Below are 20,439 nucleotides of genomic sequence, written 5' to 3'. Positions count from 1 at the left end.
TGTTATATAATAAACCAAATATAATACAATGTTTAATAGTAATACATCTAAAATAACAACTTTATCCATAATCCAATAATAGAAAAGCATATAATACAGTATAAAATAAATATAAAATATAATACAATAATAAATGATATAGAAGTAATATAGAATAATGCTAAAATAAAATATAATAATGTAACCATACAATAATAAATATAAAATGACTTAGTAATGTAAAGTAATATTGCAATAAAATAATATATATATAGGGAGATTGGAGAGGAACCACTGACAAAAAGAAATATAAAAATAGAACAAAATAATACATTATAAAACATTAAACAATATATAATAAATATAAAACATAATATTTGTATATTTTAAGTTGCATTTTAATGCTTAGTTGTGAGCTACTTTGTGTTTCCGTATGGAGAGAAAAAGCAAGACAAAAGGAAATGACAACATCACATTCCCATTTAACATCCCTTTTTATTCTTTCCGATTCTACTATCACCAATAAGGGAAGAAGGGACACGGTGACCCCGGGGCGTGACCTCCCTGTGACCCCCCGAACTCAGCAGGGAAGGCCACTTGGCAGTAAGGGGGAGGGGCCACCATCCATTGGGCCCCAAAGGCCTGCTCTGGAAAGGCAGGCCGGAAGGGGGAGGGGCCCGGGTCAGGGGTCATGACCTTTGGGGGGAAGTCTGTCGGAGGGGGGCGGGGCCAAAGGTCGTCAGTCTCCGGGAGGAACCTGCCAAAAGAAGGAACAGAAGAGAGGACAAGTCACACACACATATAAATTATATTACATACATATGAATTATTTGTAATTGCACTATATATATACCAGATCCGGTATGGCTAATCTGAGATGGTTTAAACAATTGATTTTAAAGTGGAGATAATTGATTTCAGTGTTTTTAGTGTTTCTGTATATTCATAGTTTATTTTATGTTCCGGCACTGAATGTTCCGGGGGGGGGGGGGATGATGGGGGGAGCACTGCATATATACCACAAACATTCAATGCCGAAACATAAAATAGACGATAAATATATATTGTAATCCCATAATTTACAATTGGTTATATCAATTGTAATCATATCATTTTTATTATCATCATTATTAGCTGCTTCTACCTGTAAGGGCCTTCGGCCATTTTTGCTGGAAAAGGCCCAAAATGGCGTCCGTCGGGCCACTCGTCAGGGCAAAGGCTGCCTTCCTCCTCTTCGTTTTCTTCCGCCACTTTCCCAACAATCGATGAATCCATCCGCTCTACTAATCAGAAGGGAATAAAACCAAGATGTCCGCTTTGTCCACCAGGGTGGGTCCCAAAACCCGGCCAACAGGAAATACCTCTCTGGTTGGCAGCCATCTTCGATTTGGACTCCTCCTTCTTCCTCTTCCGTTGGACCCTCCCCTCCCTTTTGAAAGATTCAAAAATTATAAGAATTCTTCATTTATATAATATTTTCTGTTATAATTTGTATTTTTATAATTACTGTATTCTATTCTATTATATATTATATTTTTATATATCAACAACAAGAACATTTTATTATGGTCCAAAGACCCTTTTTGCTATAATAAGATTAACAACAGCTGGTTGATTTAACACAGTTGGATCAAATTAGCAACAGTTAAAACAGATTAAAATAGGGGATTAAACCTGATGGCTATGAGCGTAGGTAAAAGACTACAAAAGGTACCAAAAATGTTTCAGCCTGTGTCTAAAATGGAGAATTGTCTAATCCCGGCTGGCTCGGAACAAAACTTGGTAACAGTCAGGGTCACATGAGGATGGTGATCGCCAAGTAAAAACTTCACATAAAATTTCACTGGACTAGCTTTAAATTTCTCAGTAGGCGACTAATGATGTGTGCTTGAGATTATTCATAAAAACTGCATGACAGTAGAATATGGTAGATACATTCCACTTCCTGCTTGTTACATAGGCAGAGTCGTTCATTACATGGGATACCAGCAAATCTCCCACGCAGCAGTTCAGACGGGAACACATTTCACCTTGCCTTGAAAAACAGGCAGCAGTATTTGGCCACAACCAAGTTCTTGAAATGATTTGCTGCATGGAAAGTCCCAATATACTATATGGACAGGGCACTTGGGGAGCAAGATACATATAAATGAGAGCACAGCGCACAAAAGGCAATATCCCACAGTCTCTGATTGATTTAAGAGCCATATTGAAAACCAGGTGAGTTAGGAGAATACGGAAAGACAGATGGAGGAGGCTTTCTTATAACTGATTTTAAACTAGCTGCTTATATGCTCATCCTGAGCTAAATGGTGAATCAGACCGGATCCTAAACTGAAAATTGTGATCTTGAGCCAATATTTAAGTGCCCACCACCATGCTGTAATTGTCAAGGGTGGTTCCCTAGTTTCAAGTAACAAGACACAGAATGGTCCAATGCCAGACTTTTTCGTTGAGGAGGGGGCTCTATTGTAAAGCAGTGATATGGATGGGCCAAGAGTTGCGATTTGCGAGCCTGGGGAGTGAAGGCATACGCTGCAGATTGTACTGCATGGCCTTCTCCTTAGCAGAGCATTGCAATACGTGCATACATGCCCTTCTGTGTCAGACAACTTCCCCTCACAAGCCAAGTAGTTAACAAAAAAGAGGAAGAAGACGTACTTGCCCGAGATAAAAATATCTAGCCGAAGAACACAAGAAAAATAGTCAAAAGCAGTCCTAGTCTATCACAATGACGTAAAAAGGAAGCTCGTCTAAAAAACAAGAGATTACTAAGGTGCTGCAATGGCGGCAGATAAAAGGAACTGAGGCAGTAGCCCCTCCCACTGGCTATATACCTCCATGGGGAGTGTGGGCAGGGCTTCTGCCAAAATGTATCTTAGAGTTCTAGAAGATTCCGAACTGACTTCGCAGGCGCAGGAAATACTATATGTGTGATTTCACAGAGACCACGATGGGGAAACTGTTGGTATATTTTTGATGTTAAGCAACCAATCCAGGTGTCGGAAGCATTAAAAACTTTAGAAGAAGGTATGAACTGCCCCACATTTACTATATTATATTGTATTCATTTATAATATTTACTGCATTTTTATATTATATTTTAATATTCATTATTATCCTTAATTATACTTTATTTATACTTTATATCATTTATGGATATATTTACTTTTAATATTTACAATTCCATTTAATTATACCCCACATTTAGTATATTTTTAAAATCTTATTTCATTTACTTATAATACAACAAATATTACGTAAATAAATATGACAAATACTGTGATAAAAGTGGGATATAAATATAAATATATAATAAACATGATATAAATATAAATATTGTGATACATGTAATAAACCCATATAAAAATTAGGTAAATAAATATGATAAATACTACCTATCTGTCTGTACACATAATAAAATCTGTATGTGTGTATGTGGCAGGGGTGTCCGCTTATACAGTCAATCTTTGGCCTCCAAATTCAGCTTTAACTCACATCACATCAAAGCCCTCCCTCCACTGACATTGTAGGTTACAGTGGGCGCCACATCCCAGTGTTCCTTTCTCTCTCCACTGGTGTGGAATTTGCATGACCTTGCCCACTGCCTCTTCCTTAACCCTTTCCTACTCTTTCGTATGACACACAACAACTGAACATACTAGAGAGAGAGGTTTGGGGAGAATTCACCATGATTTATAGAAGTTGTTGGAACTGGGATGTATAGTTCACCTCCAATCTAAGAGCACCACTCTGAACCCCACCAAGATAGACCTGGAACTAACTTGGCACACAGACCCAACATGGCCAACTTGGCATACTGGCAGAGTTTGTGGTTGATTGACCTTGACATCCAGGAGTTCACCTGTGTTCAGAAAACACTGAACCCATCTGATGATGGATCTGGACCAAATATGGCACACAACTTCAACATGGCCAACTGGGAATGCTGGTGGACTTTGGGAGTGGTTGACCTTTAACACTGGGAATTATAGTTCACCTTTATTTCGTAAGCCCTCTGAACGCCACCAATGACGGGTCTGGAGCAAACCTAGTACACAACACGACCTTTTCATACTGGTGGACTTTTGGGTGACTGACCTTGGCATCAGAGAGTTATAGTTCACCTGTATTCAGAGAGCACTGAACCCAGCAAGTGGTGGATCTGGACCAAACTTGGCACATAGACCCAAGATGGCCAATTGTGAATACTGGCAGGCTTTGCGGGTGATTGACCTTGGCACCAGACTTATAGTTCACCTGTATTCAGAGAATACTGAATCCAGCAAATGAGGAATCTCGACCCAATTTGGCACAGACTCAACATGGCCAAATGTGCATATTCGCATGGTTCGAAGAGAGTTGATGTTCAAACGTGGGAGTATTCAGAGAACATTGATCCCAGCAGATGATGGATCCGGACCACACTTGATACACAGACCCAACATGGCCAACTGTACATACAGGCGGGTTTTGGGGGTGATTAACCCTGGAATACAGGAGTTGTAGTTCTCCCTTATACAGAGCACTGAACCCAGCTGACGATGGATCTAGACAAAACTTGGCACACAGACCCAACATGGACAGCTGTGAATACTGGCAGGGTTGGGGAATATTACCTAACATCCAAAAACCAACAATTGTCTTTTCAAATAACCTGGGCACCGCTGGGTACCCAAGCTAGTATATACACTAAATTTGTAAATTATCAAATATAATTTGATAATATACAAATATAATTAATAAATAAATGTTATAATATAACATACAGATATTATATGTACAAATATGCTAAATAAATGTTATAAATATAAGATACAAATATAATACATATAATAAATAAATATACACTAAACATATATTTTTAGAAATATAATCAATGAATTTTATAAACATACAAAATGTAACAAATGTATGTACAAATACAATAAATAAATGTTCTAAATATAATACAGACATGTCTATAAACATGTTGTTGTTCATTCGTTCAGTTGTCTCGGACTCTTCGTGACCTCATGGACCAGCCCACGCCAGAGCTCCCTGTCGGCCGTTACCACCCCCAGCTCCCTCAAGGTCAGTCCAGTCACTTCAAGGATGCCATCCATCCATCTTGCCCTTGGTCGGCCCCTCTTCCTTTTGCCTTCCACTTTCCCCAGCATAATTGTCTTCTCTAGGCTTTCCTGTCTCCTCATGATGTGGCCAAAGTACTTCAACTTTGTCTCTAGTATCTTTCCCTCCAGTGAGCAGTCGGGCTTTATTTCCTGGAGGATGGACTGGTTGGATCTTCTCGCAGTCCAAGGCACTCTCAGAACTTTCCTCCAGCACCACAGCTCAAAAGCATCGATCTTCCTTCGCTCAGCCTTCCCTAAGGTCCAGCTCTCACATCCGTAGGTGACTACAGGGAATACCATGGCTTTGACTAGGCGGATCTTTGTTGCCAGTCTGATGTCTCTACTCTTTACTATTTTATCGAGATTGGACATTGCTCTCCTCCCAAGAAGTAAGCGTCTTCTGATTTCCTGGCCACAGTCTGCATCTGCAGTAATCTTTGCACCTAGAAATACAAAGTCTGTCATGGCCTCCACGGTTTCTCCCTCTATTTTCCAGTTGTCAATCATTCTTGTTGCCATAATCTTGGTTTTTTTGACGTTTAGCTGCAACCCGGCTTTTGCGCTTTCTTCTTTCACCTTAATTAAAAGGCTCCTCAGCTCCTCCTCGCTTTCGGCCATCAGAGTGGTGTCATCTGCATATCTGAGGTTGTTAATGTTTCTTCCAGCAATTTTCACCCCAGCTTTGCATTCATCAAGCCCCGCACATCGCATGATGTGTTCTGCATACAAGTTAAAAAGGTTGGGTGAGAGTATGCAGCCTTGCCGTACGCCTTTCCCAATCTTGAACCAGTCTGTTGTTCCGTGGTCAGTTCTGACTGTTGCTACTTGGTCCTTGTACAGATTCCTCAGGAGAGAGACAAGGTGGCTCGGGATGCCCATACCACCAAGAACTTGCCACAATTTATTATGATCCACACAGTCAAAGGCTTTAGAATAGTCAATGAAGCAGAAGTAGATGTTTTTCTGAAACTCCCTGCCTTCCTCCATTATCCAGCGGATATTGGCAATTTGGTCTCTCGTTCTTCTACCTTTTCTAAACCCAGCTTGAACATCTGGCAACTCTCGCTCCATGTATTGCTGGAGTCTTCCTTGCAGGATCTTGAGCATTACCTTACTGGCATGAGAAATAAGGGCCACTGTACGGAGTCTATAAACATCAGAGTAATAAATATCAGACTCACCGAGAAGCGTTCCCTCCTTGATCCCTGAAGCCCTTCGCGAACGGATTATTGTATATTTTCAGTTTCGTGATCTAAGCAACAAAGATATTAACATTAGTAATGTGTCGTGTGAAAGGTCAGGGGTTGTGTCAAAGGTCGCAGCCCCTCACCTCCTGGTTCTGGTAGGCCGTGACGGAGGTGAAGGCCGTCTCCGGGAATAGAAAGGTTCGGAAGGAGCTCCATCGACCACCATCTTGACTGTCTTCTGCACGGAGAACATGGAACCGGGGCTGATAGCGGTGCATTGAGTGGAGGATCACCTGTGAAGAGAGACAGTCATCTTGGAAAGGGAAATAGAGGCTATGGGGGGGGGGGGGGGGACTTGTGGCAGTCATTTTGGGGTGAAAGGGTTGATGGCTGTATTCAGTGGCGGCAGGGTCTAATTTTTTATTACATTATTTGATTTTAATTGTTCCTTTTGTTTTTGAAAATTGGATGAAAATATATTATTTATTCATTCATTCATTGTCCCTTTTTCATGTTTATGGGAAATTGGAGATATATATATATATATACACACGTACATACATATGATTTATTAATTATTTTTGTTTTTTCATGTTTTTGAAAATTGGGTGATATTATTGGTTATCATTTTATTTTATTATTGCATTTTTCTTGTGTTTTTGGAAATGGGACAAAATATTTTTATTTATTTCATTTTATTTCATTTATAATAATAATAAATCTCTCCTCAAATTTTTTTATTGTTTTTATTTCTTTTTAAAGTGTGTTATTTTTTGGAAACGGGACAAATTCATTTTTATTGTTTTATTTTATTTAGTATTATTTCATTTCATATTTTACTATTTCATTATTATTGTGCTCTTTTTGGATGGAGAGTGAATACATATTCATCAGACAAAAATAACATTTTAATTATTTTATTTATATTTTATTCTTTATTTTTTTAAAGTTGTACTTTCGGAAATTGGTTGCAATTAAATAATTAATTAAATTGTTTATTATTTAATTTATTGTGGAGTTTTTTTAAAGTGTTTTTCCTTCTTGGAAACTTTGGACGGGAAATATACATATAAATCAGTCAATTTCAATATTGTTTTCCTTTATTCATATTTGATTATTTACTGGCTGCCATATGTTAATGATCGTTTTATAATATTTTATTCATATTTTATGAATTACCGAATATTTTAATACTCATTTTCTTTTATTCATATTTGATGATTTACTTGTGGCCATGTTTGAATTTCCATTTATTTTGATTCCTATTTGACGATCCCATGACGGCCATCTCGGGGGGGGGGGGGGCAGGAAGGGGCGTGATTATTTGGTGGCCATCTTGGAAGGGGGCGGTTCCTTACGTGTCCCTGGGGGTCCAGGGTGTTGTTGGTGAGCTTGAGCTTCTGGAAGGAGACAGCCTGCTTCATCCAATGGGAGCCGAGGGATGGAGAGTCTGGGTGCAGGTAGGTCCGGGGTGGGGGGCGGGGCTCTGCCTTCCCAGACACCTCCCATTGGTCCTTCGCCCACTGACAGACACAGAGGGGGGACAACACAATCAATTTAATTTAATTTTTTCTATATCATAAAATTATTAATTGGATGTTTTTTCTATGAAACAACAAAAAGTATATAAAATTGGATACGAATATAAAACATATCAAAATTATTAAAAATATAAAATTTCCAACTGGATTATTTTTCCTATTATAAATTATTAAGAACTGGACTATTTTTCTATTAAATATATCACATAATGTATTTCAAATAGGATTAAAAACAAATCTATTTTTCTATAAAATATACCACAAAAATGATCAAAAATCAGATTTTTTTCTATTAAATATACAAAATTATTTAAAATAGGATAATTTTATTTATATATAAAATATATCACAAAATTATTAAACATTGAGTTAATTTTTCCATGAAATATATAAAATTATTAAGAACTGAACTACTGTTCTATTAAACATATCACAAAGTGTATTTAAAATAGGGTTATTTTAAAACAATTATATTTTTCTATAATATATACCACACAAAATATCAAAAATAAGATTGTATTTTCTATGAAATTTATCATAAAATTATTTTTAAATCTTTTTTTCTATGAAATACATCAGAAAATTGTTAAAAAACTGATTATTTTTTGTACCTTATAACGGAAATTATCCAGAGGAACAAAGTCCACCATCATGAGATACTTGGCTTCAGAAAGCAATCCACTCACTTTGACCTTGCATTGAGGAAACATGCGCCTTGAGAAGGAAAAACAACAGAGAAAGAAGAAAATCTAAGGAAAATTAAAAAATAAATTAAGAAACAAGTAATACAAAAAATAAGAATTAAGAAAAAATAATAAATTAAGAAAAATGGAAAATAAGAAAAATAATATGAAAAATTAAGAAAAAGAATAAATTAGGAGAAAATATGGAGGAAAATAATATGAAAAACAAGGAAAATATATAAAGATTTTTTTAAAAAAATGATACAAAAAAACAAGAAAAGAATTAAAAAACTGAAGAAAAATAATATGAAAAACAAGAAATAATAAATTAAGAAAAATAAGAAATATAATTTTAATATTGAATATAATTTTTAAATTTTTAATATGTATTAATTTTAATTCAATACATTTTAAGCTTAATGTTGTATGTGTTTAAGGCATTGAGTAACTGCCATATGTTAGCCACCTTGAGTCCCCCTTAGGGTAGAGAAAGGTGGGGTATAATAGGGTAAATAAATAAATACATAAATATGAAAAACAAGAAAAATAAGAATAAGAAAAATAATACAAAACGAATTAAATAATACAAAAAAAGAAAAAATAATATGAAAAATAAGAAAATAAATTAAGAATATACTAAGAAAAATTATGAAGAAAAATACAAAAATTAAAAATGAATTAAGAAAAAATAAAAAGTGAATAAATGACAGTAAATTATAATATGGAGCTCAAACTCACCTCCCATTTTTGGTGATTATCATCTCAGTCCCAATTTGATGGAATTTCTCCCAAAGTTCCCGATCCTCCAAAGTGACCTCAATGGAAGAGGAAGATGCTGGGGAAGAAAATAGTAATAAAATAATAACAACAACAACAAGAAGACAACTCATCACCCCCTTATTTGGTAAAGGGAATGTTGGGATATAATAATGATAATGATAATGATAATGATAATAATACGTAATACAGGAATTGATCCTTCAAAGCCATAATAATAACAAGAAAAATACATAATACAGGAACAAAATATCCACGGTCAAAATAATAATTATATATAATATTTGAATAGACGCTTCTAATCCAAAGTTATAATAACGTAAGGATGGATCCTTCTAAGACAAACAAAAAAGAATGAGAAAAATACATAATATGGGAAGTTATCCAAAACCAAAATAATAATAATAATAATAATAATAATATATAATATTGGAATGGACACTTGTAAGTCAAAGTAATAATTATGAGTCCTTCCAAGCCAAACTATGAAGAATGAGAAAAATACATAATATAGGAATCAATTCTCCAAAGCCATAATAATAATAATAATAATAATAATAATAATACAGGAATGGATGCTTCTAAACCAAAGTATGTATGTATGTGTGTATGCATGCATGTGTGGGTGGGCATGGATACTTCCAAGCCAAACTAACAAGAATGAGAGAAATACATAATATTGGAATAAATACAAAGCCAAAAAATTATAATTATAATATAATATAGGAATAGTTTCTGCAAAGACGTAATAGTAATATAATAATATAGTAATATATACATAATATAGGAATGGACCCTTATAAGCCATAATAATAATAATAATAATAATAATAATAATGCATAAATGCACACACACATATATAAATACTATAGGAATGGATGCTTCTCAGCCAATAATAGTTATAACAATAATAAAACATAGTAATACATATATAATACAATAATATACTATAGGAATTGATTCTTCTAAGCCATAATAATAATAATAATAGATAGACAGTAATATATATATATAATACAGAGTAGAAATGGATTCTAAGCCAAAATAATAATAATAATAATAATAATAATAATAATAATAATAATAATAATTCCTGACTTTGGGGGCTGTCTTCCATGTTTCCGTCTGCATTGGATTCAATGGGAGCCTAGCTTCTTCTTCTCTAAAAAAGGTCCAAATCGCCCCTTTTATAGAAGAGGATTAAAAGGGGGGAAAGGGCATCATGGGGGGAAAAGAGAGGGGGAGTAATTACCCTTTTGTCAATTAAAAGCCTCGCTTTAATTCAGAGTCGATTTAAGTGACTAGCTGCATTGCAGAAAAGGAATATATATCACTGGATGTAATGGAGGAGGACCTTCTCTACAGGCTAACGTTTAAAATTTTATTATATTTGAAAAAGTAATAACAATAATAATATACAATAATAATAATACAAAGTAATAACAGAAATGCCTAGATTATTATTCTACTACTCTCAAAATAATAATAATAATAATGACAGATTATTATTTTATAAGTAATAATAGAGTCCCCTGATTCTCAAAATAATAAGACATTATTATTATTATTATTATTATTGTTATTGTTATTAATACAAAGAAATAACAGAGATGACTAGATTCTGGAATCACTATTATTATATTATTACTCTATAAATAATAATAAGACATGGTCATTATGCTTCTATATTTATATTCTATTATTATTCCTCTAAGAGTAAACTTAATGTCTCCCTGTTAAGAATTAAAACACATTCAGGAAATAAGTTTGATTAAATTAAATCTGATTTATATTATTATTGTGATATTTGATATTTTATTCTTATATTTATTTTTCTTAAATATATTATTGCGACATTATAAAATAAATCTAATGGAATTAAATCTGATGCATTACTATTATATTTGGTATTTTATTCTTGTATTATTTTTAAAAAAATATTTTCTCTTCAAGACTTTTGTAAAAGGATTTAAAAGAAGATAAAATAAAAGGAAGCTTTTAGACTGAAAGCCATAAAAACCCACTTAAGGCCTTTATTTCCCTTTATTTGTGTGGAAATTAGCCCTTTGAGGGCCATAGAAAAACAAGGAAATTCACCTTTTTATTATCCTTTTAGAAAAAGCCCCATTAAAACTCCATTAAAAGATTTATTTAAAAAAAACCTGAATATTTTACATTTTATTCTTTTTTAAACCAAAGAAAGCCTTTGGGCGTCTTCTGTTTTGTCACTTAAAACAGTATTAAAAATATTATTTCCATAATTTATATTAAAAATACCTATATATACCTATATAGTTTTCTGTATGGTTTTCCAAAAACACAAAGCAATATAAATAACAACAATAAAATGACATTTTATTAGTATTTTTGTATTTTTTTAAAACAAATATACTTTTTATCCCATTTCCAAAAGCACTTAAAATAATAAAATGATAAGTAAAGTAATTAAAATCATTATTTCTGAATTTTATCAAAATAAGTATATATTGATTTATTTTTTCCCATCCCATTTCCAAAAGCACTTAATAAAACAATAAGAAAAGTATTTTAATTATAATTTCTGAATTTTATTTATTAATAGAAATATATATCTTTTTATTTTTTCCATCTCATTTCCAAAAACACTAATAATAAAATAAGAAACATTTTTTATTTCTGATTTTTATTTATTAATACAAAAAAGTGGGCCCCATGGTGGTGCAGCAGGTTAAACTGCTGAGCTGCTGACCAAAAGGTTGGCAGTTCGAATCTGGGGAGCGGGGTGAGCTCCCGCTGTTAGCCTCAGCTTCTGCCAACCTAGTATTTTGAAAACATGCAAATGTGAGTAGATCAATAGGTACTGCTTCGGCGGGACGGTAATGATGCGCCATGCAGTCATGCCGGCCACATTATCTTGGAGGTGTCTACGGACAACGCTGGCTCTTCGGCTTAGAAATGGAGATGAGCACCATCTCCCAGACTCTGATACAACTGGACTTAATGTCAGGGGAAACCTTTACTTTTACTTTAAAACAAATATATATCTATTTATTTTTTCCATCCAATATCCAAAAACACATAAAGAATAAAATAACAAGAAAGTTAAAAAAAACATTAGTTCTGAATTTTGTTTATTAAAAAATCATATATTAATATATTTTTTCCGTCCAATTTTCAAAAAACACAAAGCATTTCGAAGAATAAAATAATAAAAAACATATATATATAGAGAGAGAGAGAGAAAGAGCGCTTAATAATGTAACATTAAAATTTATTTATTTATTATTTATTTATTTACTTCACTTGTATACCGCTCTTCTCAGCCCTCAGGTGACTCATATTATTTTGAATATATATATATATATATATATATATATATATATATATCCAATTTCCCCAAAATATGAAGTAATTAAAAAATAAAAAATAGAAAAATAAGTTTTTCATCCAGTTTATCTTTTTCTCCCAATCCTAAAACACACAAAGCACTTTTTTAAAAAGGTTATAATAATAAAATTAAAAACTAAAGTTAAAAATAAACAAAGGACCAAGTTTACAAAAACACAGAGCAAGAAGGAAAACAAATAGGCTTTTAAACCCGTTCGATAATTATTGATGCAGTAAAAGGGTAAATAAAAGCTCTTTACTTGAAAAAAGGCAGAAATAAGTCATTAAATGGACAAATTAAAGGCTAAAGAAAGACCAGTTAAGAAGTTTCCTTTTCAAGACTCGCATTTAATGGTTTTTAAAAAGTATTATTTATATTTTATTTTTATTTTTAAAAGATAGATATAAGGAAAGGTAGCACAATATAGATATACTGTATAAGCAGAACAGTTGTATCCGTCTATGCTTTGTCTCCTAATAAAAACGAAGAGAAATTTAAATTTTCTCACTTTATTAGAAAAAGATAATTATTTACATTACAAAGCTTTTTTTGTTGTTGTTTATGTGCCAAGCCAAGAGTAAACAACAACAAGCCAGGTATAACGCAGTGAATGATGCAATTTCCGATGCATTCTTAATTATCACAAAAATGAAGCAAACTAATAGAAGTGGTATATATATAAAATGTAAACTCTTTGTTTTCTTCTCATTGAAAAAAACAATCCCCCCACAAAGGAAACATTAATGGTAATCCCAAAATTCTATAAATTTCCCATTTACCATAATGGCCTTTCTTATATATGTCTGAAATATTACCAGATATTCATAATATCCCCCAAAATATATATAGCATTATATATTTTATAATATTATAAAAATCTGAAATCCTGTTCCTCAAATACTTGTCTATACTGTAGAGGAGATATTTCAGAAAAATTAAAAATATTAGTAGAAATTATAATCCTTCAAATATTCATCTGGATATATCTGCCAAAATATCACGGGAAATTCACAATATCCCTCAATATATATAAATACTACTAATATTTTGAATTTTTGGTGATATATATATGTGTGTGTATAAAATGTATGTATGTATATGTAATATCACCAAAAATTCAAAATGTATGAAAATCTGCAATCCCTCAAATATTTGTCTGAATCTATCTCGCAAAATATTACTAGAAATTATCATCCTCTTCCAAAAATATTCATCTGGAGATATTTCACAAAAAAATCAAGCTATTCATGGAAATTATAAAGCTCTGGATACATCTCACTTCAAAATTCAAAATATGACTAGAATTATAATCCTTCAAATAGATATCACTTCTGGATAAATTTTCCCAAAATTAAAAATATTCCTGAAAATTACAATCCTGCTGAAATTCAAAATATTATCAGAAATTGTAATAATCCTCAAATATGCACCTGGATGCATCTCACCAAAATGCCAAAATTCATAAGAATCCCAAAATGTTACCAGAGTAATGCCATTTTGTCAATCCTTGTCTTGAAATATTCCACGGAAATTCAAAATATTATCAGAAATTATAATCCTGTTTTTCAAATAATTGTCTGGATAAATCTCACCAAAATCCAAAATGTTATTGGTATTTGTAATCCGGAAATATCCTGAAATGTCACCAGAATAATGCCGTTTAGTCAAATCCTTTTATCGAAATAGTCCGCTGAAATTCAAAATATTCCTGGAATTTGTAATCCTTGTCTGGACAAATTACACCAACATTCAAAATATAAATCTCCAGAGACGTCCTGCTGAAATTCAGGAAAGTATAAGAAATACCCAACAAATAAAATAAAAAATAATAAAACAACGAGAAAAAGGATTTTACCCCAAAGATGGCCAACCCAAAATTTCAAAAGTACGAAAAATAATGAGAAAATAATAATAATAATAATAATAATAATGGCTTTGTATCAGAGATGGCTGCCGACCCGTATTTTTGGAAAGTATGTGGAATGTCCCACAAAAAATAAAAATAGAGTAGAGTCTCACTTATCCAACATAAACGGGTTGGCAGAACATTGGATAAGTGAAAATGTTAGATAATGAGGGATTAAGGAAAATCCTATTAAACGTTATGATTTTACAAATTACGTTATGATTTTACAAATTAAGCACCAAAACATCATATTTTACAACAAATTGACAGAAAAAGCAGTTCAATACACAGTAACATTATGTAGTAATTACTATATTTACGAATTTAGCACCAAAACAGACAAGGGTTCTTTCTCTCTCTCACCCTGGACATTATTCCGGGTGCGAGGCAGACTGCATTGGATAATACAGAATGTTGGATGAGCGAAGATTGAATAAGCGAGACTCTACTGTAATGAGAAATAATAATGAGAACATTGGTTTTATCTCAAAGATGGCTGACCTGAAATTTCAAAAGTATGAAAAATAATTTAAAAATTAAAAAAATAATTAAAAAATTAAAAAATGTCCGAGCCAAAATTTTGAAAAATATATACTCCCCATAAAAATTAAATTAAATTAAAATGATGTGAAAAATGGTTTTTACACCAAAGAGAGCTTCTGACCAGAATTTTTGGAAAGGACGAAAAATGTCCCACAAAAATGAGAATATATTAATAAAACGGTTTTTAACTTAAAGAAATGTAAAAAGTATGAAAAATAAAGAGAAAATAAGAAGAAAATGGTTTTATACCAAAGATGCTGGACCACAAAATTTGGAAAAGTATAAAAAATGAACTACAAAAAAATAAATTAACAATTATCATAATAAAATGGTTTTTACCCCAAAGATGGCCGGCTAAAAATTTCAAAATTATAAAAAATAACGAGAAAATAATAATATAAAGCAAATGGTTTTATTCCAAAGATGGCTGACTCAAAATTTCAGAAATTGTGAGAAATTACCCACAAAAAAATAAAATGAGAAATAATAACAAGGAAACGATTTCTAACAATTCTAACAAGATGGTTGACCCAAAATTTAGGGAATTGCAAGAAACAACCCACAAAAAATTAAAACATGAGATAAATAAAAATAAGAATAAAATATTTCAATCCAAAAAAGATGGCTGACCAAAATTTCAGAAATTGCGAGGAATGACCTACAAAAAATATAAAAATAACAAGGAAATAATAATAAAATGTATTTTATCCCCCCAATTACATAAAAATAACAAGAACGAATAACAAGAAAACGGTTTTATTTTAAAGATGGGCGACGTTAAAAAAAATGTGAGAAAAAATAGAAAAAAATAAATAAAAAATTGGAAAAGTTGTCGATATTTGTTAACACCATGGTGACAAAAAGACGAGAAAATATTATTCTGGGATCCCAAAATTGGAACAAATTGGAACAAACAGATGGAAAAGGATCGGGATGTTTTGTTGATCCCCCTTTTGGCTGGAATCCAAGATGGTGGAAGGTGTTCCTCAGGCATCCATATAGTCTTCCTCTTCCTCTTCTTCATCATCATCATCTTCACTCTCCAGAGAGGACTCCTGGCTGGATGTCTCTAGGATCTCGAGGGCCGGTTGGCGGAGTGCCTCCTTCTTGACGTTAGCAGCTGACTGGGAGGACAAGATAGCCGACTGGCGCAACATGGCCAACAGGAAACGAGAGAGATAGGAAACACAAGGTAAGCCATCATCCCGTTCTAGAGGATCATGTAGAATCCTAGTGTTGGAAGGGATATTCAACCCCCATTCAGCCATTACACCATTTGATCCCTCCTGACTGATGGCTCTCCTGTCTTTGTTTGGAGAAAGAGGGAGTCTAATCTATAACCGGACTACTCTATTTCTTCAAATAAATGAGAAAACGGCAAAATATTTTTTCAAAATACAATTCACAAAATAACCCCATTTCAGAATATTGTAATCATGCCACAATATTATAATACTATCTTATATAAATAAAAATGTAATGTTTGTTTGTGGGATTAACAGAACTCAAAAACCACTGGGTGAATTGCGGCCAAATTTGGACACAAGACTCCAACCAAACCAATTTATGTCCTTTGCGCAAAATAATAATAATAATAATAATAATAATAATAAACCAGAAAGAACTTACCCCCACAAAGCTAAATGCCTATACAGAGCATGCGTTAAAAGAACACTCTCCCCGCCCCTCACTCCTGCACAAGGGGAAAAACCCAACAGCTAAGAGAGAGAGGGGGGGGAATGAGAGAGGGAGGGAAAGGTGACCGGTCTATCCCTCTGGCTACCCCCTGCCTCTCTCTTCCCAAAGGATTAAGAAAGATAAGAGGGAGGAAAGGAGGGACAGAGAGAGGGGGGGGCACACTCCTCCAGATCTCCCCCCTTTCCTTTCCTTTCCTTTCCTTCTTGCCTCTCGACAGCATGGAGCTGCCTCCGCTGGGCTGCTGGGAACTCACACGGGAGGGATTCTGTGTGTGTGTGTGTGCCCAGAAAGCTCACCCATACTGAGTTATGGGAAGGAATTCTGGGAAATGAAGTCCAGTATTCAAAGAAAGGACAAAAACGCATGCTCTGTGAGTTCAGAAAGGCTGTCCAGGAAGGCACAATCAAAACACTCCTAAAAGATGGCCATCCATTTTTACTTTACAGCAACCCAGGGCTATAATATATCTACAATAATAATATCGATCAATCTATAATAATATATATGTCTATGATATCTATATGTCTATAACAATAATATCTACATTTCTATCATAATATCTGTATGTCTGTAATAAGTCTATATGCCTAGGTCTATAATAATATCCATATGTCTATAATTATAATATCTCTGTCAAAAATATCTGTAAATATATAACAATAATACCAATATGCCTATAATATCTATGTCTATAATAATAATATTTATATACACATATAAAATATGTATTCATCTATAATAATAGCTATATAAAATATATAATAATAACTATAATAACATCTATATGCCTATAATAATATCTATAGGTCTGTAATAATATCCATACATCTGTTGCCTGTTTTTGCTCGAACGATATTGAGCCCTTTGCTCATTCTAATTTTTATCAATTTATTCTAATTTATGCAATGCTTTTGATATGAAATAAATAAATAAATAACATCTATAATACTAATACCTGTATAGCTTTAATAATAATATTTGTGTCTATAATAATAATAATATATATATGTCTATAATGACAACAACAATAATAATACCTATATAATATCTTTGAACTGGGTTATATGGCAGTGTGGACTCAGGTAACCCAGGGCCCTTCCACACATCCATATAACCCTTTGGCCTCAAGGAGACTGAAATGGGCCTGTATTAGGTTGACACTTCCGTTGTGTATTGATAGCTTAGAAACTAGCTCTTCCTCTTTTCTTTCTTTCCCATTTCTCCACAATGGGCCACAGCAATGCGTGGCTGGGTACAGCTACTGTTATAATATATTATATTATAATTTTGTAATATTATATCATAAAATTACATTACAATGTAACGACTATTATAATGCAATATTATGAAAGAATATAATATTAGAATAGTGTATTATAATACACCAGTGTTTCTCAACCTGGGGTCCCCAGATGTTTTTGACCTACAACTCCCAGAAATCCCAGCCAGTTTACCAGCTGGGAGTTGAAGGCCAAAAACATCTGGGGACCCCAGGTTGAGAACCACTGTAATACACTAATCTTATATTATAAAATAATATCTTATACAATGATATTATAATATAAAATGGAATTCCCTTGTGAGTCTTGGTATATTAACATAACAATATATTAATAATATATAGTAATATTAACATTCTAATAATATTAACAACACTCACAAAGGAATACTACTACTACTAATATTAACGGCACTCACAAAGGAATCCCATTTCAAAATGAAGACTCACACATAATCTCCCACTGTCATCTTGGATTACGTATATTTTATAATTTTATTATATTTAGTTATAATATGTATTGGATGTTCCAATGTGCCTTTGAATAATGGTTTAGCGACTGATTAAGTCTGCCTAACCCTAATCTTTTGGTTGGATCTCTAAGACTTTAGTCCTAGCCCTGACCCTACAGTTTGTGTTTGCAAAAGTCCTTGTCCTGCCCTATTAGACTCAAATCCACACTTTTCTCGGCTACTGGTTGTTTGATGTTTCGTTCAGGTTTTATGATGTATTATATTTTATTGGTTTTGTTGTTTTAATATATTTTACTGTTATATGTTTTAATTGTGTTACTTTGTAATCTTTGTTTATATTGGGCTTGGTCCCTTCGGGGAGATAGAGGCAGGATGTAAGAATAAAGTTGTTGTTGTTTATTCTTATTCTTATACATATTTATATCTCATGTTGCTGAATATATATTAAAATTATATATATCAATAACATTTTAAGTAATATTTACTGCCTACATTATATTTAATAAATATTTATAAGGGCTCAGCCCATTCCAAGGTTGCCATCTTGGATTCCACCCAAATCTCATTCAAGGGTGACCCATCTTGGAATGGTGGCCATCTTGTCCCACCTTGAGCTTCTGCTTGGTTTCCTCGGAGACGCTGCCCTTTGGGGAGAGGAGGGTTGGGGTTGGCGGGGTCACTGTGATCTCCGGGGGGAACTTGGGGGTCATTGCTGTCGGCGACGAGGCGGTCAAGGAGGGGATGAAGAGTCTGGGGACCCCAGGAGGGGGGCGGGGCTTCGGCCGTGGGACCCCTTCAACCTTCCCAGGGTCAACCTCTGGGGCCACAATCCCTGAAGGAGGAGGAAATGGGTAAATAATAATACCAAAAGTGTTGCATTGTGGGATTGTCCTGAATCACCTTGCCCATTGCTCACCCATTGTGGCAGTGGCCATCTTGGAGGGTGGGTCCAGCTCCCCTTCCTCTTCCTCCTCCTCCTCCTCTTCGTCCTCTACAGGATAGATAAAATATATTATTAAAATATAAACTATATTACTATTAAAATACAATATAACTAAAAGATACTATTACTAAATTAAAATACTATATGAATAAAATATATTAAAACATAATATTTTTGAAACAGTACACTAAATATATTCCATATATCAATATAGTATTAGTTAAAATTTTATAGAAATAACACATAGTATGAAATTGTAATTAAAATATAGTGTCACTAAATAAAATTAAATATATTAAAATAAATAAACAAAATACACTCGTAAATGGAAATAGTACACAAATAAAATATCCTTTTATAATATAAATAAAATATAGTTACTAAGTTAACATATTGTAGAAATAAAATATTAAAATATATCATTTTATTATTATACAAATAAAGTATCATCAATTAACTATACTTTTAATACAATATATTATTAAATTTATAATATATATAAATAAAATATACTGTAGTACTAAATGTTTATATTATTTGTAGGCGCTAAGGTATATCACAAGAAAAATCAATAGGGAAATAGACAACAATCTGGTCACATGGTGCAAATTTATAAATACAATATATATATGGATAAAACAAAACATATAAATAAATGAAAATATATAACTGAAATGACATAATCAATATCTATATCTATATCTATATAATAAAAGTCAAAGTTTGTATGCGGCGGTGCAACCGGAGTGGTATGGCCAGCTTTCCGATGGACTGCCACTGTGGTGCTATCTGCATATGGTCTCTGATTGGTCAGCCTGAAAGTTCCAAGATTCCGATTGGCTGCCACTGTGGTATGATTTGCATATGGTCTCTGATTGGCCACCCTGAACATTCCGAGGCAGCAAAGGGAACAGGAAAGGGGCCTGAAGCTGTCAGGAATGGTTGGAATTG

At 33.2% G+C, this 20,439-nt stretch overlaps 3 protein-coding genes across 5 annotated transcripts in view; 1 reads left to right on the top strand and 2 right to left on the bottom strand.

Annotated features, from left to right (window-relative positions):
• Positions 1–454: 454 nt before the first annotated feature.
• LOC132781208 (T-box-containing protein TBX6L-like) lies at positions 455–9,674 on the bottom strand. Of its 2 annotated transcripts, none has more exons than XM_060785269.2 (8): positions 9,240–9,674; positions 8,430–8,532; positions 7,636–7,800; positions 6,421–6,570; positions 6,272–6,342; positions 1,341–1,408; positions 1,124–1,259; positions 455–736 (listed from the first exon to the last, which is right to left on the bottom strand). In XM_060785269.2, exons 1-8 carry the CDS (start codon positions 9,389–9,391, stop codon positions 496–498), a joined length of 1,086 nt encoding a protein of 361 aa, XP_060641252.2. In that variant the 5' UTR covers positions 9,392–9,674; the 3' UTR covers positions 455–495. The 2 variants fall into 2 exon arrangements, with proteins under 2 accessions (XP_060641252.2, XP_060641251.2); XM_060785268.2 differs by having other exon boundaries at positions 1,124–1,262; positions 9,240–9,669.
• The window catches only part of CIDEC (cell death inducing DFFA like effector c), an 81,675-nt gene continuing 66,266 nt past the window's right edge, over positions 5,031–20,439 (top strand). The window contains exon 1 of the mRNA XM_067473334.1: positions 5,031–5,052. The gene's annotated coding sequence lies outside the window, so the exon portion shown is untranslated. The remainder of the gene's footprint in view (positions 5,053–20,439) is intronic.
• CABIN1 (calcineurin binding protein 1) overlaps positions 13,140–20,439 on the bottom strand; it is a 55,761-nt gene continuing 48,461 nt past the window's right edge. For both annotated transcript variants that reach the window (XM_060785266.2, XM_060785267.2), the window contains exons 35-37: positions 19,462–19,536; positions 19,154–19,377; positions 13,140–16,240 (exon numbers count right to left, since the gene is read on the bottom strand). In XM_060785266.2, the coding sequence (XP_060641249.2) occupies positions 16,082–16,240; positions 19,154–19,377; positions 19,462–19,536 (458 nt within the window). In that variant the 3' untranslated portion in view covers positions 13,140–16,081. The remainder of the gene's footprint in view (positions 16,241–19,153; positions 19,378–19,461; positions 19,537–20,439) is intronic.

The sequence above is a fragment of the Anolis sagrei genome, chromosome X (assembly GCF_037176765.1).
Source record: "Anolis sagrei isolate rAnoSag1 chromosome X, rAnoSag1.mat, whole genome shotgun sequence".
Classification (NCBI taxonomy): Eukaryota; Metazoa; Chordata; class Lepidosauria; order Squamata; family Dactyloidae; genus Anolis; species Anolis sagrei.
The sequence above is the reverse complement of the archived record's forward strand: the minus strand, read 5'-3'. Positions and strand labels throughout refer to the sequence as shown.